Genomic DNA, 23,320 nt, shown 5'->3' with positions numbered 1-23,320 from the left:
ATGACAGCTGGGCAACGTTTTCCGATGCAATGCGCAGGGCTGCAGCTGTCACAGACACCCGTGATGCCAGAATAATTTTTAATATGGAGGATAGAAAATGTTTAGAAAAAATAGTTTCAATGATTTTGACCGGGTCGAGTTATATATAACTTTATATATTTATAGCTTTGTTGACTTTTGTAGCGAATTTGTTTATTATTCAGTTCCAACCTGGACCGGGTTTCAAGATTGGGTGTGCTTGTGTTCTGACAAACGTCAGTTTGCTCGTTTGTTTTTAAAACCTAGCTCAGATAGAGGTTCGCACCTCGGATCGCATTGATAAAAGGTTCGGTTTCGCACTGGGTTGGAACTGGCTCCAACCCTGTTAGTAACCAAATTCGCTATTAATTAACTTTTCCCAGATTGAGTGTAAAACGCTGTACAGACTGGAGAGTTATAACATAGAGGTAACTCTAAGACTAGAAGGTCCCGAAGAAACGTGCTCCACTTTTTGGCTCAGCTCTGGTACTACCTTCGGTCCCAAGCTAATCGATTCACCCCTCGAAACATAGGAAAATCCACTAACCCCTCATTTTATCTGTCAAACTTGCATAGCGAATCAAAACAAACATTGTGTAGTACTAGAATTTTGACTAGAATAGGGTACGTTAATCGTTTGCTTGGGACCAATAGGCTAGTCGAGTAGTGAGCCAATTTAAAATCGTTAGTTTCGTATTGATTGTTGGTTATAACATGTTATAACGGTTGTCAACTAATTGCAACACAGAAACCACCATCAAGATAGCGCTATAACATGTTATAACTCTGTAGTCTGAACGTACTATAAAGACCCAAGCTCAATGACAGCGGAAGCGGAACGTCAGCGGCAGCGGGATGTCAGTGGCAGTGGAAAAGCCCGATTTGACTACTCATAATTATATAATACATACCATTATTCCACAAATGGTTTTAATGATACCCCGAACACGTCGTTAAGCGATCCGGAAACCCACCTGGTCAAGTGTCGAAATAAATTTGTAGCAGTTTCGACAAAACCGGAGGAAGCCCACAATAACAAAGTCACTCCGTCGTTTCTGATATGCTGATCTGCACGCCCGACATCGAAAGAACAATGAAAATCCAAAATGGATTCCAAATCCAGTCCAGATCCTCCCCCTCCCCCTATAGTCGCTATATTCATAGTCTGGCGGATAGAATCTCGGGAACCAATTTAGCTGTCAAATAGCGGAACCAATCGAGCAAATCACGATCAACTACAGAAAAGAGCACATGAGTTATTGCGAACAAAACTTCGGAACCCCTTTTCTCGTGACTCAAGACTCACCTACGCAAATTAATACCATCTTTGGGTTGGGGAAAGCTTCTCCTATCCGATGATGCTGGTAATTTGCGTTCGATTGGCGAGGAAAGAATAATCAACGTTTTGTTTATAAAAGTTGATAGAACCTTTTCAATTGTTGGTCTACAATATATTGAATTGGTTCTGCTTTTTGATAAATCGAAATTCTATTCGCCAGACTATGAATTTAGCGACTATACCTCCCCCGACACCAAACGTAGAAAGAGGTCGTTATGAAGGTCAGCGACAAAACGGTTAGTGACAAAACGACGCCAATATCACACAGTTTCGCCGGTTACTGAATTGGAACCCCCTAACACCAACTCCGATGGGTCCCGATCCCGGACCAGGATCACCACAGACCACCCTTAATCAGCCCCGAAAAATAGCTGGCATTTAGATGCCCAGCCTGCAGATGATGTTTTTAACTGATTTGTTATCGATTTTATTTTTGTTATTATGTTTGTTTTAAAAATGAAAAGCATGTTTAAAATAAATCAAATTGTCAAATCAAACAACAATGTTCTGGTTTATTTTCAACTCTTGCGCATTCAAATACTAACATAATTTAAAAATATGCATGTTTGTTTTAAAAATGAAAAGCATGTTTAAAATAAAACAAGTTGTCAAATCCAACAAAAATATTCACGTTTAATTTCAACTAGAATATTTTTAAAATAAACGTAATATTATTTTTATTTTAAACATTGATATCACATGACTTCCAACATTGAAATAAACCTAGTGTAAAGGCCCAAACGCAATGTGGACCGAAGTGGAACGGAAACGGAAAGTTTGACAGTTGTCACAAATGACATCAAGATGCCTAACCGAAGTCGATTTGGTTCCAACAAGTTTTCAATCCGACAAGTTGGCTTTCTCAGATCGGGCTTTTCCGCTGCCGTTGTCATTGCGCTCGGGCCTTAACAAACTGAGTTTACGTTTAAATTTACCTCAAATATTTTGAGACATAGTGCGCTGTACTCGCACAATGCCTTGGCTTATGGATTCTCGGCCCTTTTTTATGCCTGGCTTGGTGAAAAAATCTTTCAGATTAGCGAGGGTCCACGGTATGCCAAATATGGCTTGGATCATACCCGGAACACGTCGTTAAGCAAAATAACCATAACAATTTTATTAGGGGTGGAACCTGTCGTGACCGAACCGAAATTCAAAATTTCATCGGTTTTGGGGCACTGGAACTATTTTAAATAAGTGTAATTACATTAGCCAAAATCACCATCTTAGTGTTAGTGCCCCTCTGTGGCACTTTGAATGGGAGTGATCTGTTAATATGTTGGTTTTATGTCAAACAGTAAAGTGCTTTAAATCTTGATTTAAAAATCTAGATGGAAGTAAATGGGATCAAAAAAAATATCGATGTGCTCAGAAAACGAGGGTGACTAGTAATCCATCTATATATTTTTTCAAAATTAAAGAACCCACTTATCTCCGGCGGATTTGTTGCTAAAAATACGCTCTAAAGTATTTTAATAAGATCTTTTGGCATCACTGCGGGTATATCCTCATGAGTTGTTTCTGTTTCCATATGTTCCTTCCTAGATTGCTCTCTCGCTATCGTCCTTCCCCTAATTCGTAAACAATAACAATAACAACTGCTTCTCTTGAATGAAAACATGAGCGTTGTATCGAGTTTGTTAAAAATCTTTCCAGAACCGCTGTTTTTCAGTGAAAATAAATCCATTCAAATAAGAAATCTCTATCGTGATGTGATAACCCGAGTGATTGAACCTGTGGGAAGTGGATTGATGGATAATAGCAACTTGATATGTGCGCGACAGAATCTTACTCGGATTGGCGTTCTGTATGACCTGGTGTATGGGAATTTACACACAGGAGAATGGCACGCTGTACCTCAGGAAGAAAGGGAGGTATTCACCATTGTCTGTTTTCTTCGGGTAAGTTTTTTTAAGCAACGAAAATTTTAAACAAAATCTATTCTATAAAAACAATCATATTTCAGATTGTTTATATGCTTTTATGCTCAGATGAAAAGACTGATTATTTAGAAGACGCTATTTACATTGCCGATATTGGTATAATGCTGGGATCGAAAGTAACTGCGCATCTAGATGGGAAAGAATGTGATCTGCTCAGCGAAGTAGCATCAATGTTGTCAAAAACAAGAAGTACGTTTGAATCAACTGAAATTAAGCAAAACATAAATTTTAATATAATGCTATGTTCAAACACTGGCCAGACTGATCAGTTATAACATTTTAACATGTTATAACTCTTTAATATGAACAAGACATCAGAATACGGATATATCTGGATCAACAATAGAAAAGGGCTCATCAGCATTTGTAAACAAACCGTTCCAAAGCCCATTCCTCACAAATCGAAGGCCGCTCACACAAACCATCACCATCATCGTGTAGGTAGAAGTTTCCCCTATCCGATGATGGTGTTGGTTTGCGTGGGTGGCCTTCGCTTTGTGAGTAAAGGGCTTTGGAACGTTTTGTTTACAAATGCTGATGGGCCCTTTTATATTATTGATCCAGATATAACATTTTATAATAATTATTGTCAAGAAAAATGTCATCAAGATAGGTTATAACATGTTATAATAACCAACGTTGGTAAAGTTCGCGATATTTAACAAAAATTACCAAGTGAAAAGTTTGAGAGTCATAGTGAGTTTTCGGGAACTTTTCCAACACAAGGTTATAAGTCTGTTTTAAGGCATATTTTAATGAGAATTGTCTTTATGTCTCTTTTACACAATTTTATAGTGAGAGATTCGCATGAGCCACCACTAAAAAAACTGAAAATCGAAACGGATAGCAGTGAACGAGTTTTATGTGATATTCCCGTAATAAACCAGCCAACCATAGAATATTTTGGGTAAGTTGATGCATATACTGTCGGTGGACGCATAACTGTTATAAAACACAAACATTTGAAAACATGTTAAGGCGATTTCCCACTTGAATAACTTCCCACTGGAAATATGAAATTGAAAAAAAAAAGTTTTGTAAGTCTAGCTGAATCAGAAGGGTCTAACTACGAATTCTCTTCATCGATTTTCTTTTTTGAATGTTTCTAGTGGGACAAGTATGCGTCCATTGGAAAAATAGTTGTTTAAATTGGCTCACTACTTGATTAGCCTATTGGTTCCAAGCAAATCGATTAACGTGCTCCATTATAGTATCAATTCCAGTACTACACTATGTTTGTTTTGATTCGCTATGAAAGTTTGACAGATAAAATGAGGGGTTCGTGGATTTTCCTATGTTTCGAGGGGTGCATCGATTAGCTTGGGACCGAAGATAGTACCAGAGCTGAGACAAAAAGTTGAGCTCGTTCTTCGGGAGCTTCTGTTCTTAGAGTTACCTCTATGGTTTAATTGCGCACTTCACACCAAACTGGACACCTAAGCGCGTTTTCACTTCTTAAAAAGGGTGATAAAAGTGCGAATTTTCTTCTAATCGTTTTGGTGTCTTTAGTGCACGCATTCATAAGGAAGCAATAAGTGCTCCAGAGACAAGGACGGAATCGTGCATTTTATCACACTTTTTGAATTTTTGGGACTGTCCTGTTGCAGATGCAACCAGCAATATTATCCGAACTGAAAAATCTATAAAAAATATCCATTCACAATGTTTTATATAATTGTTAATTATGCATAAAACTCTCTTATGTCATACGCATTTTACTGCTACAATACATATTTGCTTTTAGTTTGAATTAATTTTCCCCGATTACAATTCTTTTCAACTCAATAATCCTCTAAATATTTTCTAATCAAAATGCTCGTTTGGCTCACAGTTTGACGGTTTGACAGTTCTCGCTGCTCGATTGGCTCACAATGGCCGGTTCCGCGAATCTCTATACATAGGATTACTACTGTAGCCCAGATAAAAAGCAGTTATCCAGCATTTTACGAGCGCTTATGGCCGCCACAATCTGGCTGAGTTTTTGGTAGGGAACATATGATTTGACGTTTGAGTTGTGTCGTTTGACGTGTAAACGTTTAAATTTGATCGTTTACACGTCAAACGACACAATCCAAACTTTTCATTTCACATTGAAATTAGGAGTTGAAAGCGTTTTTAGCGAGAAGCGGGAAGCCTTTCTACACTCGCTAAATTGAATGCTGTGAAAATAACAATAACAAACTTTACACTGTTTCAATTCAATGCATATTCATTTTAATATCGTCGATCAAACAATCCATTGTAGTTCCCCGCAGGGTTTTTCTGACGTTTGCAGGGCTGTTACAACAGGCGCGGATTTCGCGAATTTCACGGATTTCGCGATTTTCGCGGATTTCAAGAGCAAATTTTCATTACGTCGAATGTAACAAAGGTAAACAAAGTCGAGCTATCAGTGTCAATCGATGCTCCTGCTATTACACTATATACTGTCGAATATAGGATCACATCCCATTTTAAATTTATTTACCAGTCGAATTGCTTTTTGACGTAATCACCTTCCGATCAAAATAGTTTTCGATGTTACTTAAGTCACCCGATTTCTATGGAGATGCCGTTTGCCTTAAGTAACAGCACTGAGAAACCCGTGAAAAGTGTACTTTCGTCGTTTCGCTTTCTCATTATTAAAGTGAATAAATCGAATTGTTTGTTGCTAAGATGATTTCGGTGGTCCTAAAATGATGAATGGGCTGCACGTAAGGAGACGTAATTGATAATTCTCCCGAATATCCTGGTGAATACACTTTGACTTAAATTACAATAGGGGCCACCAAACGACGTATAATAACTTTTAACTCAAAAACCAGTATTTCTTAGCATGAAAGCTAGCGATTTACCTTTGTATGATTAAAACCCGGCTAAATATGTTAAACATTGCTATCCCTATGAGATTATATGTGTTTAATTGGAAATAGGAATAACTTTTCGGTCATCAAAACAAAACTTTATTTTTCTCGGATCGGTGCGAATGTTACTTACGACATAATGAAAGTTTGCTCTTGATTTGTCGCGGATTTGAACTTTCAGTCGCGAAAATCGCGGAAACATTAAATGATGTCGCGAAAATCGCGAAGGGATTATTTTGCTGTCATCAATTTTGTTGTTCATTTGGCTCTCAATTTTTTACCGGTGCAAACCAAACACTCTGCATATAATCGAGAAATGATCTCAATTCCATAAGTCACACCGAAATTACACGGAAATTCCCTGGGGTCTGTCCAATGTGAGACATTTTCTTATTTATTTTTTTCCAATATGAACATAGCAGTTTTCGTTGTCAAATCATGCGAGTAATTGCAATAATGTCTGTAGTATCGAAATATGTCCAAACAGATTCAAAGTGTCTATGTGGATCGTGCCCGACCTATTGCTACGTATACAAGATTCCAAAAAAAAAAAAAACAACAAAAATACATTAAAAAACAATGTAACAAGAAGCCGAAAATTATTGTCTTAACAATGATTTATATTGTTGCGACTACAATAAATTTACCTTGATTTATGTTGTTGTTTAGTTTCATGGTAAATGGAAAATTTACAATAGAAAAGGGGGTTGTTAAGTATCTTAACAATGATATTTTCGAGATTTCCCCATATATTTTTTTTTTCAAAAACAGTATATATTATTGTTATTTTACTGTTGGTTGGCGAATTTCTTGATTAAAAAAAATAAGTAGAAAAATAATCTGATCTCCAGAATGATTTCAGAACCTATGACATCTTGTATACGTAGCAAAAGGTCGGGCACGATCCACATAGACACTTTGAATCTGTTTGGACATATTTCGATGCTACAGACTTTATCCCAGTCATGGTTGATCTAGTAGAATAAATCATCTGAACTCCAGAACGATTTGGAGAACTTAAAACATCTGGTATACATGGCAATAGTTCATGCATGATCCGCATAGACACTGTGCATCTGTCTGGAAATATTTCGATACTAAAGACATTGTCCTAATCTCGGTAGTAGATCAAATTATCTGAACTCCAGGATGATTTGAAGATCCTTGAACATCTGGATTACTCGGAAATAGATCTTGTATGATCCACAGACTACTCGATACTACAGACATTATTGCAGTCTTGGTTGATCTAGTAGAACAAATCAACTGATGTCCGGGACGACTTGGAAAACCTATAATTTCCGGCATACATAGTTATAAGTCGTGCATGATCTACAAAGTCACATATATACGATTCGGTTATGATTTGACAACGAAAAGTGTTAGGTTCATATTAGAAATAAAAAAAAACAAGAAAATGTCTCACCATTGACCAGACCCCAAGGAATATCCGTGTAAATACACAACCGCGACGTGACCAACAAGTGTGACTTATGAAACTCTGGAAATTTCTCGATTATGTGCAGGGTATTTGGTCTGAATCGGTAAAAAATTGAGAAAACTAGAGCCAAATTAACATTTAGAACAGGAAAATACGTCAGAGACGCAAAGGTAAATTTTCAAGAAAATATGTATTTCAAATGCATTTTTTTAATAATGTTTCATCAAATCTAGGCCGGTATTATTCAAAAGAATCTCATAATGTATGTTGTATGTATTATGTTAACTAATTACTCAGAATTTATACCATACATAAATAACTGAAGATGAAACATTGTTATTTTTTATTTTATTTCTAAGGTTACAAACGATACATCTTTAGCTCAGTCGGTAAAGGCGCAGCTACAAAGCAAGTCCATGCTGGAGGCGACTGAGTTCGTTTACCGTCCTTACTATTAACTTTTTGGGTTGGAAAATTTATCTACTTACTTGGGTATAGGATGGTACAGGCATAGAAAGTTCTCAATTAAAATGTGAAAGTACTTCAAAGAACACTAAGTTGAGAGCAGGCAAAAATCTAATATTCTATAAGCAATAAAGGGTGTCCACGATGAAATTGCCACACACAAAATTGATTCGCAAAATTCGAGTTTTCATCCGATTGCCATCAAATTTTCAGGGATTGAGAAATAACTATTAAACTTCATTTTACCATTTTACTGGTATTTTATTTACAGTCCATACGCAAATGCCCGCACCTTGGCCTTAACCCCGGCCATAAGATTCTGCACAACCTGTGAATCAACCGTTTTTTGCATGTAAACCCATACTTTCTTCAGTTCCTCGACTGTCTTCACTACCTTAGGTCGTTTAAGAAGGTGCTGCTTCATAATCGCCCAGTACTTCTCGATGGGGCGGAGCTCCGGAGTGTTGGGAGGGTTGAACATTTTCGGCACGAAATTGACCTTATTGTCCGCATACCACTTCAGCACGTCCTTGGAGTAGTGGCATGAGGCCAAATCCGGCCAGAAGATTGTTGGGACGTTGTGGGCCTTCAGGAGAGGAAGCAGCCGCTTCTGGAGGCACTCTTTTATGTACACCTGTCCGTTCATCGTGTCCTGGGTCACGAAAGGTGCACTCCGCTTCCCGCACGTGGAGATGGCGTGCCAAACCAGGAATTTATTCGCAAATTTGGACATCTTCTGAGTGCGGACATGCTCCGGAACGCTGAACTTATCCTTGGCCGTGAAAAACAGGTTGCCGGGGATCTGTTTGAAGTCGGCCTTCACATATGTTTCGTCGTCCATGATTCAGCATTCAACTTTCGTCAGCATGTTGAGGTACAACTTCCTGGCACGGGTTTTGGCGGACTTGTTCTGCTTATCGTCGCGATTAGGGGCCTTTTGTACCTTGAACGTTCGAAGCCCAGCCTTAGTTTTGGCCTTCTGGACAAAACTTCGGCTTAGGTGCAGCTTCTTAGCCACATCCCTAACGGAGGCGTTCGGATTTCGGTTGAAGGCCCCAACTACGCGGTTGTGATTTTTGGTGTTGTACGGAATACTTTTTCCTTCACTTCTGGGCTTCCGATCGGTGGTCAACCGTTCCTCGAACCGCTTAATCACTCGCGACACCGTGGAATTCGCGATTCCCAACGTTTTAGCGATGGAACGATGCGAGAGATCCTTGTTCTCGTGATGAATGCGCAAGATTTTATCACGCACGAGCTGTTCTTTCGACTCCATTTCCGCGAGTTTTGATCACAGGACTTTAAAACTTGCAGGATGTAAATAATGCACTATGAACTAAATCCACCCAAATTTTCATTAAATTCTACCCAAAGTTAGAGCAATTTCATAGTGTGGCAATTTCATCGTGGACACCCTTTAAGCTTGAAATGCCATGTAGTAGTAGACAAATAGTATTTCTAGGTAATGAAAACAGGTTTTTTTTTTGTCGCGGATAAGTTATTTGAAGTTGTGGATTTCTTTTGAAAAATCGCGGATTTCGCGGATCAAATTTAGAAAATCTCCCGACCTCGAGAAAACGTTTAAAGGCTTGATTAAAGCCAAAAAACGCGGTTACTGGCGTCGGTTCCTCGATGGTTTGTCGCGAGAGACTTCCATGAGAACACTCTGGAATGTCGGCAGGAGAATGCGAAACGCGTCATCACCGATTAACGAAGAGAAGGAGTACTCGGACAGTTGGATATTCAGCTTCGCGCGGAAAGTTTGCCCGGATTCGGTGTCGGTTCAAACCAACGTTCGTGATCGTCCGTCGGGTAATAACGAAATAGATTCCCCGTTTTCGATGGTGGAATTCTCGCTTGCTCTCCTTTCATGTAACAATTCAGCTCCAGGAATGGATATAATCAAGTTCAATTTGCTCAAAAATCTCCCAGACGTCGCGAAGAGACGCTTGTTGAACTTATTCAATCAATTTCTGGAGCACAACATTGTAACGGATGACTGGAGACAAGTAAGAGTTATCGCCATTCGAAAACCCGGTAAACCCGCGTCGGATTATAACTCGTACCGTCCCATCGCGATGCTGTCCTGTATACGGAAATTGTTGGAGAAAATGATTCTTTTTCGTCTAGACAAATGGGTCGAGTCGAATGGTTTACTTTCAGATACGCAATTTGGATTTCGGAGAGGCAAAGGAACGAGCGACTGTCTTGCGGTGCTTTCAACTGAAATTCAACTGGCCTATGCGCAAAAACAGCAGCGTTATAGGGCCGGACCTGCAAGGACCATTGCAAGATACCTTAGACAATTTGTCTACTTGGGCTATGAAGCTGGGTATCGAATTCTCTCCGGAGAAAACTGAGTTGGTTGTTTTTTCTAGGAAGCATCATCCTGCACAGTTACAGCTTCAACTAAAGGGTAGAACAATCACTTAAAGTATATCTTTCAAGTATTTAGGTGTCTGGTTCGATTCCAAAAGCACGTGGGGAAAACATATTGCGTATGTGAAACAAAAATGCCAACAAAGAATCAATTTTCTTCGTACAATTACCGGAACTTGGTGGGGAGCACACCCGGAAGATCTGATCAGGTTGTATCGAACAACCATCTTGTCGGTTCTAGAGTACGGTAGCTTCTGCTTTCAATCCGCGGCCAAAACACATATCTTGAAGCTGCAACGGGTTCAATACCGTTGCCTCCGAATCGCGCTTGGCTGTATGTACTCGACGCATACGATGAGCCTCGAAGTACTCGCGGGTGTTCTCCCACTGACAGATCGTTTCGCGGAACTGTCCTTTCGGTTTCTTATCCGTTGTGAAGTAATGAACCCATTGGTAATAGAAAACTTTGAGAAGCTGCTGGACAGAAATCCTCAAACAAGATTCATGAGTCTCTTTTAGGAGTACATGACGCTGGAGATTGGCCCTTCTTCATTCAATTCCTCTCGTGTTTACCTCCAAGACTTTTATAGTTCCTCTGTAAATTTTGATCTGACCATGTTGTAAGAAATCCGTGGAATACCAGATCACCATCGGTCGATGGTTGTTCCCTTAATTTTGCAAACAAGTACCACCATGTTAGTAACAATAAGAGTTTTTTCACAGATGGGTCAACTATAAACGCTTCCACTGAATTTGGAGTATTCAACGAATTACATAGCGCCTCATATCAACTGCAAAAACCCTGTTCCGTATACGTTGCGGAACTAGCAGCCATATTCTACGCAGTAGAGCAAATTGCCTCACTACCATCTGATCACTATTTTATTTTTACAGATAGCCTTAGCTCGTTGGAGGCTATTCGATCAATGAGGCCGATGAAGCACTCCTCGTATTTCCTTACCGAAATCCGAGCAAAATTGAGTACTTTATCTAACTGCTCCTATACTATCACCTTAGTTTGGGTCCCATCTCATTGCTCAATTCCGGGTAATGAGAAAGCGGACTCGCTAGCTAAGGTGGGCGATATTTTTGATCGACAAATCGCCTTTGCGGAATTTTTCTCAATTACCCGTCAGCACGTCCTCACCAACTGGCAACAAAAATGGAATGAGAGTGATCTGGGAAGATGGTTACATTCTATTCTCCCACAGGTGTCGAACAACCCATGGTTCAAAGGATTGGACATGAGCCGTGACTTTATACGTGTCATATTAAGGCTCATGTCCAATCACTACTCGTTAGACTCGCATTTCTTCCGAATCGGGCTCGCAGGCAGCAATTTGTGCGCTTGTGGTAGTGGCTATCACGATATCGACCACGTGCTTTGGTCATGCACCCTCCATTGTGTTGCTAGATCCGAGTTATCCGCATCCCTCAGGGCCCGAGGAAAACAACCTATGCGGCCCGTTAGAGACATCTTGGCGAGCCGAGATCTCGACTATTGCAATATAATTTATGTGTTTTTTAAAACGGATCGATCTGAGGATTTAGTAGTTAGTGTCATCTTGTGTTCCCCCAAGTTGTTAGCTGTCCATCGGTGTACCCCCATGTTTGTCTTTTTCATCAGTTGGTCGCTTAGTTCGAGATAAAAAGCACATTGCTCTCCAAACCTTGTGTTCTCAATCCCTACCCTGCCATCTATTTGTTACAATTTGTTACCCCTAACCTCGAGATAGCCGCGAGTAATCGGCCCCCGCTTTACTAACGTTAGTTTAAAGCTGAGTACTGCGGAGTAAATCGATGTCATTTTGCAAGCCAATGGAAAACTGCTTGAAAATTTGTTCAAGTTTAAAATTGTTTTGTTCTTTCTCAGTTGATTGCCGCCAAAAGCTCTGAGCCAGGAGTGCTCGAGCCCCCATGACTCTATCAAAGTTTGTTTACATACATGTTTCGCCAAAGTATGTTTTACTGTAATTGAAAAAAACAGCTGAGTCATAAAAACTATGCTGGTTTTTATACTTTCATCATTGAGCCTGTTGGTTTTTGTCTTTGAGCTTACAATTAATACTGTGTTATGAAAAAGTATGAATCATTTTTATGAGATTGCAAAATTGACGAGAGGTAAGAACAGTAACTGAGTTTGTTGCTTCTGAATGTTTGGCTCCCGTTTGACAGTTCTGACTGGCTCCCAAGTGACAAGCACATTGATTGAGTCCGCAGTACCCAGGTTTTAAGAAATTTTGTCATCCAAACAATGAATACCGGCTCCGCAAAGCTACGGCAAATGAGCCTAGAAAAATAAACGCATTATAAAAAAAAAAAATAGAAAATCTTGTAACAGCCCTGCGTTTGACAAGTCAGCCCAGTTAGCGAGTAGAACTCGCTATTGTGAAACGGAACGCATAATCAAAACAACAAATAAGGCTACCAGAAACACGATTTTCTTATGCTCATAGGGTTACTATAAGTTCATATTAAAAATGAATCCACACCCTGATAAAAAATGACCATAAACGATCGATAACCCAAATAATAGAACTATTCCACAGCAGGTTTGGATGATGCCCCGAACACGTCGTTAAGCAAAATAACCATAACAATTTTATTAGGCCGGTATATGAAAAACTAAAGTTTGACAGGTTCAACACCATCCCAACTATCGAATGGAATTCGGAAGATGGGATAAGGTTGTGTTTCAACCAGCGAATGATTATTGCAATAACATTCAATTAAAACCTGTGTTTGGTGATACTCTAAGGAAGCCTTAGCGTGAAACTTCAAAGGCACAAATGTCAGCTTCCACAAAACATACAAATTTGAAATTGCTACTCTCTGTTTGTAGTAGCACAGCAAACAAGGAGTAGCAATTTCAAATTTGTATGTTTTGTGGAAGCTGACATTTGTGCCTTTAAAGTTTCACGCTAAGGCTTCCTTAGAGTATCACCTTAAACTCAATAAATAATATTTTGCTAGAAATTTCGATCAAACGTTTTGTAACGTAATTTTTCCTAATATGCTTATTTTCTCAATACCAATTTCTTTGCAAATCCCCGGATCCCCGTTAATCTGAGCTACATTTGGTGCATATTAGCGGGGTTAAGTTTTAATTTGAACCTCTAGTAACCCTACGACAAGCAGAAAAGCAAGTTTCTGGTAGCCTTATTTGCTGTTTTGTTATGAATTTGCGCTCCTTTTCGCATCGTTCCACTTCGCTTTTCTCCATTCTATTTTAGTTTGCACGGCGTACGGGTTCAAACTATAAAGTGTTCAGATTAAAAACGGTCAGGTTACCCGGGGATCCACGGTTGTTGAATCCAAATCATTGGCGCGACCTCTAAACCTTCATCAATCTTTACCATTTTTTGCACAGGTTCATATTTTGGGGCTATGAATCGAACTGGAGGGTGGCCTATCAAAAATTCATCACTTTTTTCAAAATGAAACACCCTATTGTTGATGCCATCTAAATTTTTCATACATATAAAAAAATGTATCAAAATATGAAATCACCTTTGACTATATGTTTTAGTATTACTTCTACGTGAAGTCAACGATTTACATAGTTGAAGATGCTAATTTCAAATAACAGACTGTAGTGATAATTTTTATACGATAGATGGAGTAGATGAAAGCATAGAGTTGATAGTTCCGTTAGAGTACGGCAGTGTGAAGATTGCATATAGATATTAGAATAGCGAGCTAGGACAACTTTTAAGGAAGGTACAAATCGTTTTTTTTCATCTCTCTTTACCAAACTCCCCCTTTGGAGAGGGATGGTGAGGGGTGTCCCCCCCCCCGCCACCACTGGCAAAAAGAGATGAAAACCGACCCGCTCAAGTACCAACGGTGTGTTGGAAACAGTTCTACCGATTTGTTCGTTTGGCTCAGATTTTGACAATTCATATGGCTCAAAACATTCTCTCCGCTCATCTCTCCTTCTAGTATTTCTACTCGAGATCGTCAAGTCGACGATGACAGGAGCACATATCGTGGTAGGGGTAAACAATAGTTGCAATTTCCAAACCTACGACTGGATGCCTTCCTTCAAATAACAACTGTAGTGCGGTAAAAAATCGGTAGAACTGTTTCAAACACGCAATTGGTACTTGAGCGGTCGGTTTTCATCTCTTTTTGCCAGTGGTGGCGGGGGGGGGGGACACCCCTCACCATCCCTCTCCAAAGGGGGAGTTTGGTAAAGAGAGATGAAAAAAACGATTTGTACCTTCCTTAAAAGTTGTCCTAGCTCGCGATTCTAATATCTATATGCAATCTTCACACTCCGGTACTCTAACGGAACTATCAACTCTATGCTTTCATCTACTCCATCTATCGTATAAAAATTACCACTACAGTCTGCTATTTGAAATTAGCATCTTCAACTATGAAATCACCTTTTATTTCTGGAAAAATATCTAAATTTGTTATCAATATGATTTTAAACACAAAATTTGATATATTTTTTGATAATATTTAGGTATCCGACTGATAAAATTTTCTACAACTTTTTTAATGTACCAATTCATCATATCCGCTTAATTGGTAAGGTTGAAGAGCTGGAAAGTTTTGTATGGAGACTGTTCTAATTTAATGACAATTTTCCGGTAAATCAAGATATCAAGATATCAAGATTTTTAAGACATGATCTTCTTAATAACAACCAACCAACCAACCAACTTTTAAAACATGTGCTGATGCCAAGAATATTCTTAATGGGAACTTACGTGATATGCTTTTCATTACCAAGAATTTGGATTTTTAAGATACCTTGTCAACACTATCGTTGTGTTTGTAGTTTTTTGGTGATATGCGCCTCAGTGGCTTCCAATGAAGGGAAAGTTTTTAAGGCACTATAGTTGAGTTATTTTATTTGTTATTTTTTGTTATTTTATTTATTTACATCAACAGGCTGGATGAAGCCCGAATGATTTAAACCTTATCAACTATGCGACGTGCGACGTAGAGGCAGTCTTAGCATAAGGTTATTACGAAGCGGTCGGGGTTGAACATTCAGGTCAATTTGCCTCAGGATAGCCTCACAATCTGTCCTTCCTTGTAGGATATCGGCCACGGTAAGGGCTCTGTTTGTGTCTCTTCTAGTCCGGAGAAGTTCTAGGTCGATAAGTTGACAACGGCTTTCGTAGCTTGGTAATCGAAACGGATCGTTCCAAGGCAATCTACGCAACGCAAAACGAAGAAAGCGACGTTGAACAGATTCAATTCTCTCGGCACCGTTGTTGTAGTTTGGGTTCCAAACCGCTGAACAATACTCAAGCGTCGATCGAACAAGCGAACAATAGAGAGATTTTAGACAGTAGATATCAGTGAAGTTTTTAGCTATCCTAAAAATGAACCCTAAAGTTCTTGACGCCTTATCAACAACATATGCAATGTGTTGCTTGAAAGAAAGCTGCGAATCCAAGATCACACCCAAGTCTTTCACCTGATTCACGCGTTCGATTGTCGAGCCAAGCAGGTCATAGCTAAATATTATCGGTTGTTGTTTTCGTGAGAACGTAATAGCGGAGCATTTGGCTGGGTTCACTACCATTCTGTTTAACCTGCACCAACTAGCGAATACATTCAGTTGACGTTGAAGAAAGTGACAGTCAGCAATGGAGCAGATTCGTAGGAAGATTTTGAGGTCATCTGCATATGATAACCGAGGAGCTTCGATGACCAGATGCACGTCGTTGAAGTACAGTATAAAAATTAACGGTCCCATGTGGCTTCCCTGAGGTATACCTGATGTGGCGAAGAAGCTAGCTGATCTGCAATCTCCTATGGCAACTTTTAGTTGCCGACCGGTAAGATATGATCGAAACCAACTCAGAAGATTACCGCATACACCGAGCCTGCCGAGTTTAGCAATCGCAATAGCATGGTTCAACTTGTCGAATGCTGCGGATAGGTCTGAATAAATAACGTCCGTTTGAACCCGATCCGACATGCTTTCGGTTATATACGATGTGAGACACAGCAGATTGGTAGTTGTAGAGCGGCCGACAGTAAACCCATGTTGATCAGCACTCAAATACTGCTTGCAATGGGACAGCAACGGTTCCATAATCACTAGCTCGAATAGCTTCGAAACGGCACTTAACGATGTAATTCCTCGATAGTTATCCACAGCTCGTTTCCTTCCTTTTTTGTGGACGGGAAACATGTGCGCAAATTTCCAGCAAGATGGAAATATGCCACCTGAGAGAGACATTCGGAACAGGCGAAGAAGCGGAATTAACAAGCTAGCAATATGTCTCTTCAAAAATACAGATGGAACTCCATCAGGTCCAGGATTGAAGGATGACTTGAGCAGAGTCGCGGCCTAAGAAATCATTTCTGCATTAACATCAATTGCACCCAGCGTTTGATCGTTTACTGGAACGTTCCTGGCAGCCAGGTTAATATGGTCGTCAGTTAGTGTCTCATTAGTGAATACACTGGAAAACTTTTCGGAAAAAAGGTGGCATATATCCTGAACAGTGGCAGCAACTTCTCCGTTGAATTCCATAGACGATGGGAGGCCGGATTCCCTGCGTTGCTCGTTCACGTAGTTCCAAAAGGATTTCGGGTGTAGCTTAAGTTTGCGCTGGATGCCTCGTTGGAAATTTGAAAAGCATTCACGACTGACTCGCTGGTACATGTGATTCAGCCTCACATAATGTAGTTTCAGAGGAAGCGTGCGATACTTCGTAAATCTTCTCAATGCTGCTCTCTTGATTGACTTCAACCTACGTAGCTCTCTCGTTTGCCAGGGAGGGTGAGACACTTTGTGGTGAGTTCTTTTCGGGACGTGTCTGTCAATGACATATGCCAAGACATGTGAAAAGGTTTGCGCTGCAGCCTCAACGTCATCTGGATCAAGGATATTCTCCCATACCATGCTAGACAATACATCTATGATGCTACGGTGGTCAGCTTTACGGAAGTCATAAGAAACCGTAGCAGTATAGTCGCCAAAATCACGCACGAGTTTGTCCTCAACAGTGACAATTAGAGGAGGGTGATGTGGAACTAGCTTAGTTAGTGCACAAGGAGCCGAGGAAATTGATGGAGCCCTGTCCTGTGTGCTCACGAAGCAGAGGTCCAAACTACGACCATTTTCATTAACTACATGGTTAATTTGAGAAAGCGTCGCTGCGCTGTAGTTGTCGAGAAGGCTAATAGCTCCTGCGTGAAATGTAGAGCTATCAGGATCTGGATACAGGAATCCGCTATGAGATGGACTCCACGAAACGCCTGGCAGATTGAAGTCACCAAAAATGAATATCTCATCAACTGGAGTGGAACTTTCGACAACTGTGAAAACTGACCGACAGTGAGTATCGATGAGTTCATTGTCGCGGAATCGATCAGGTGGAATGTACAGAGTGCATAGAAATAGTGTGCGATCACCCAGATTGATGGCTGTCCAAACCTGCTCCACATTGTTCCATGAATCGTTCTCGATGGCCTTTGCCTCCAACCCGCTACGGACAGCTACAAGGACACCTCCACCAGTAGATTTACGGCTGTTGTTAGGATTCCGATCGCAACGAAAGACCTCGTAGTCAGGACCGAAGACTTGACTGGAAAGCGTTCGATAATCGAGCCACGTTTCGCACAGGACAATAATATCGTAGCAACGATCCGATACAGCTAGGCGGTATTCTTCAACATCAGAATTCATTCCACCGGCGTTTTGGTAGAAGATCACGACGTCCTGCTTGCGGTAAGGAATCGAACGACTGCTCTCCCTGGAAATCACAGATACATCAGGCAATAACTGACCATCATCAAGTCTCATTGGATACTCGCCATAGTGAGTGGGTTGGAAGACCCCCTCTCCGCATCCGACAGCAGGTCCGGAACGACTATGATGAACGAAGGCTGCTGATGGCAGGACTGAGACGGAGGGATTGGGGGCTTCCATGGGGCTTTCTACGGCGCGTTCTGGGTTTCCAGGATTAGGAGTTACAGAGGCATCATCACAATGACTAACATAGTTAGAATTGCTGAAAATTTGATCGGCATCAGGCAGTGAATAGTTAATATATTGATTGTACTTGATTGTAGAGGCAAGGTAGAAGACTCCTGATTCATATCCAGCCACATGTCCAGGACGACTATGCAGAACGCTGGCGGGAATCGGCACGACTGGGCTGGAGTAACCAGGAGCTTCCAAAGAGCGGTCTATTGTGCGTCCCGGAGATGAATTAGGATTGTTCGAACAGTAAAGCGGATGTTGTGAATGAGCAGTATCAGAAGTGCTTCTCAACTGGAAACAGCCGGCAGGTGCTTGAAGCGTTGCACTGGAACACGGAAACTGATCAGGCAAATGACTGTAACTAATGTATGCATACTTGCCTGAAGACGATGCTTGGGAGACCCCACCACCGAACTCGACCGCAGGGCCATAACGACTCTGATGGCAGGAAATAGAACGACTTTGATGGCGGGAAACAGCTAGCGCGACTGGATCGAGTGGTTCGAGGTCTCACATAATGCGACAGGCATTGCGTTCTGGTCTACAGCGCTCCGATTCACAACGCAAAATCCAATTCTGAATCAGCAGACTGGGTCTAGTCCGGAAATGGGAGTTGAGAACTCGGAAGGTCCCGTAATAGGAGAGATCGTGATGGTAGGCGTGTTCAAACGAGTTGCCCATATGATGAATTCTAGGATAGCTCAGATGACAAGGCAAGCGGTTGGCGATCGGAAGGTACATGGTTCTAATCCCCATGCAACGACCATGTATAAGCATTTAATAAATTTTTTAATATCTGTGTGGTGTGCGCCACGTCAGAAATAATGAGAACAATCACTTAGGAAAACACACCCTTCCCTGTCCCCGTCCCTCTTATTTTCGGGTTAATTTTCCCTCAGTTAAATAATCGTTGAATAAATGTATAATAATATCTAATTAAACGTTACTTCACATGAGAATCAAGCGTATACAGAGCATCACTGTTTTCTCAACACCAAATATTTCGATGTTGTGGTTGAATAAATTCTCCAGATTTGTGTGAACAAAGCCTGAACAGAAGTTATTACTAAAAATAATACAAGTACTATTAAGCATGTAGTTGAATAAAAAATGGCCAAGAAGTCGTTTCTTCAATAGACGATTGTTTGTTAGGTAATCAAATAATAATTGGTATCTAAAATGCAACCTCAAAAATCGGTCTACATAGGGGATGGTCCATTAATTATGTCACGCAAATTTGGCCCATTTTCAACCCCCCCTCCCCCCTTTGTCACACTTTTGTATGAATCTTATTTTTTTGTATGGATCGTCACAGTTTTCAAAACCCCCCTTCCTCCTAAATGTGTGACATAATAAATGGACGACCCCTAGTTTATGAACAACCAGTGAACAGTTTTTGGGAGATTTTAGGACCCCTCCGCCTGCGTAAACAATACTTTTTATAATAATAATTTGCATGAACTTTGTCATGGACGGAGATTCGTCTAAATTCTAGACTCCCTCCTCCCTATAAACTGTCCACGAGGTTTGTGGTCAGCGCCTTAGAAATTTCAGAGACATTCTAAAAAATTTCAGGATTCGTTCGTGGGTTAAAAAACAAACTCTGTTAATGTTTTTCGGTAAAATTTGATCAGAAATCCAACGTTTGGAATAAATAATACATAACATTGAAAATACCAATCTAAATAATTGCTGTATGCATAAGCCAAGTATTTTATGAGGAATTAGCATGGCATGCTTTCCTGATTGATTAAAAAAAGGTTGAGGTTACTTTCAAGCGCCACTTGACAAACTGTTAACTAACGACTCAAAATGTACGATCTTTTCTTGACAATTAAATTAATTGATTTCGCATGCTCGATATTTTGTTTTGCATTTTACAAGCAGAAGAGGTTAAACATGAAGCATCGAGAAAAAAAATACCAAAGAGGGAATGCAAAATTAAATTCGAAACACAATCACTTTCGTGCACACATGAGAGCTCTAGATAATTCAATAAAATGCAAAATCGGATGTTGAAAAACTGCAACATCAATTATCCATCTCTCACCTCTCAGCTCGCAGCACTACGATAAGCGGGAACCGGCACTGCTCCGGGGCATCATCGATGATTGGCCAGCGATGCAGAAGTGGCACGATCCCAATTACCTCGTTGGGCTGGCGGGGGAACGAACTGTCCCGGTGGAAATGGGCTCACAGTATAGCAGCGATGATTGGTCCCAGCGGTTGATAAAGTTTAAAGACTTTATCGTTGACAATTTGACGGACGCATCACATGCTGAAACTGGACAGAAACGTGCATATCTGGCGCAACACGAGCTGTTCGATCAAATCCCGGAATTGAGGAAGGATATACACGTGCCGGATTACATTGGGAGGACGGATGTTAATCCGAGGATTAAGGCATGGTTGGGACCAAAAGGAACCATTTCACCGCTGCATACCGATCCGGGTCATAATCTACTGTGTCAGGTGAGTTTCTTAAAGATTGTGATGGATTAGCTGGCAAAACTTTGTACCGAACTGTTTTTCCGGCAATTAATTATTTTGCCTTTCCTATTGGCACAAATCCAAACAATTTAATCTGGGTCGTTGGTGTCACGTTGGATCATGCCACATGCTATATTATGCATACTGTTTATGGTACCAATTGGCCATTGCACAAAAAATTGTCATTCTTCACTACGTGCAGTCTTCATAGACGGATCAGAACAAAAAGTACCGGACGGAACACAAATCACCAACCAACGTGTGTTGAGTGTGACAGCTTCAAAGAGTAAATTCCCATCGCTTACCCCAACTACATAAACGGTATAGTTTCCTCCCAAATACCTCACCTCCCGTGGAGAGAAAAGCAAAACATGAATACCAGTGCTTCTAACAGCATCTATTTATTTTCTTTTCTTCCTGTTTTGGTGTATTTTTTCTTCTTCTGTGTAACCGCAACACCTACCTGCGACTCGTACATGTATGATATACGTAAACACCGTACAGGTATTCGGAAGTAAAACAATTATTTTGGCTTCCCCGGAGGACACCCCAAATCTGTACCCACACGAGCATTTCATCCTGAGCAACACTTCCCGAGTGGACGTAAAGAATGTGGACTACGACCAATTTCCCCTGGTTCGGGCGGTTAAGCTGCGTCGGTTAGTGCTTCGGCGGGGAGAGGTCCTGTACATTCCACCCGGCTGGTGGCACTACGTGGAATCTCTCGCGGCAAGCTTTTCCGTTAGCTTCTGGTTTGAATAGATGCAGAAAAAGAATTGGTACTTGGTTGAAATATACATAAACTAACGGTCATCGGTCGGTAGTAGCCGGTCGTTCACTGAAGTGTTGGCAAAGGCATGTCTTTCGCTAGAAGAAAAACAGTTGAGAATTTCATCCTCTTTGATTTCTGGCATTCAGTGCTCATGCGCTGGGCACAGTGGAATATTTGGACTATTCGGTTAGTTTATTATTAATTTATTCAGCAGGATATATTTTTGGAGATGAATGTATATGTTCTCGATACATGACCTAATGCTTACTTTGAGAACATTTTCATATTTGGTAAGACGATGTGAGGTCACATTTGAAATTTTTATCCACTGTGCAATACATTTTCATCCCTTTGCCTCTGGCATCATCCTGTGGGCCAATGAACAATAATTTAACTATAAATTTGTTAAACGCTGTCCAGACTGGAGAGTTATAACATGTTATAACGGTTGTCAACTAATTCAGTATTTTTTATTAAAAACATAATATTTATTCTTCAAAAAAAACGTCAATGAATATTGGAGAAAGGGCCCTGATCAGCCGTATGACACAACTTAGTCGCGATGCTCTCACAAGAGCGCTGGACGGCACTGAAATCATTCTCATTTTTTATTGAACACCCGTTACTTTCTAGCTGGTCCTCTCGCCATTTTCGCTGCAGCGCTGACATGATCTGCGTTACTGCTCTGCTGACGGCGTTAAAGGTGCCCTCCTCTCGACACATTTCTTCGACGACATTTTCCGTGCTAAGGGCGAGCATTTCCTCTCGCACAACATCAAATCTAGGACATTCGGAGACCACGTGGTCTGGTGATTCTTCCAATTCCCACACTCCGGACAGAAGGGTGACGTTGTGTGTCCGAACCGATGCAGGTACTTCCTGAAGCAGCCATGACCAGACAGAAACTGCGTCAAGTGGAAGTTGACTTCTCCATGCTTCCTGTTCACCCAGGTCGAAAGAATCGGTATTAGCCTGTGTGTCCATCTACCGTTCTCTGCCGCATCCCTACTTAGCTATCGACTCCGTTCTCACCATTTTTCGTACTCCTCTGGTTTCTCTCGTCATATAGCACTCATAAAAAGTGATACGGTCAAAATTTGGTCAAGGGAAAACGCGTGTAAATCGGTGAAATCGTTTATTTAAAAAATCAAATTAAATTTCTTTTTCAAGTTCAATTAGTATAAAATTCAGGAAAAATATTCAGTTAGGCTTCCGCTTTTCCAAATCCGAATTGCCGGGCCTTACGCTTGACCCCTGCCATCAGATTTTGTACAGCCACCTTGTCCACCTTCTTCGCCGCAGAAAGCCAGTTTGCCTTGAACTGCTGCTCGCCCTTAGCAGTTTTTTTGGTCTTCTTTAGGTTCCGCTTGACAATAGCCCAGTATTTCTCAATTGGGCGGAGCTCTGGTGTGTCGGGAGGGTTCTTGTCCTTGGGAACCACCTGCACGTTGTTGGCGGCGTACCACTCCATGGCCTTTTTACCGTAATGGCAAGATGCCAAATCCGGCCAAAACAGTACGGAACAACCGTGTTTCTTCAGGAAAGGCAGCAGACGTTTATTCAAACACTCTTTCACGTAAATTTCTTGGTTGACAGTCCCAGAAGCTATGAAAATGCTGCTTTTCAAGCCACAGGTACAGATGGCTTGCCAAACCAGATATTTCTTT

The 23,320-nt window shown here is 40.8% G+C and overlaps 1 protein-coding gene across 1 annotated transcript; it reads left to right on the top strand.

Moving 5' to 3' along the window:
- The first annotated feature begins 2,950 nt into the window (after positions 1–2,950).
- Positions 2,951–21,688, top strand: JMJD5 (Jumonji domain containing 5). Its single transcript, XM_065235479.1, has 5 exons — positions 2,951–3,258; positions 3,324–3,489; positions 4,096–4,207; positions 20,449–20,863; positions 21,386–21,688. The coding sequence occupies exons 1-5, from the start codon at positions 2,977–2,979 to the stop codon at positions 21,641–21,643; spliced, it is 1,233 nt and encodes a 410-aa protein (XP_065091551.1). The 5' UTR covers positions 2,951–2,976; the 3' UTR covers positions 21,644–21,688.
- The last annotated feature ends 1,632 nt before the right edge of the window (positions 21,689–23,320 follow it).

This window comes from Ochlerotatus camptorhynchus, unplaced genomic scaffold (genome assembly GCF_037179485.1).
Source record: "Ochlerotatus camptorhynchus isolate MF236.1 unplaced genomic scaffold, CSIRO-AGI_Acam_v1.1 ptg000491l, whole genome shotgun sequence".
Classification (NCBI taxonomy): Eukaryota; Metazoa; Arthropoda; class Insecta; order Diptera; family Culicidae; genus Ochlerotatus; species Ochlerotatus camptorhynchus.
This window is presented reverse-complemented; position numbering and strand designations above follow the sequence as displayed.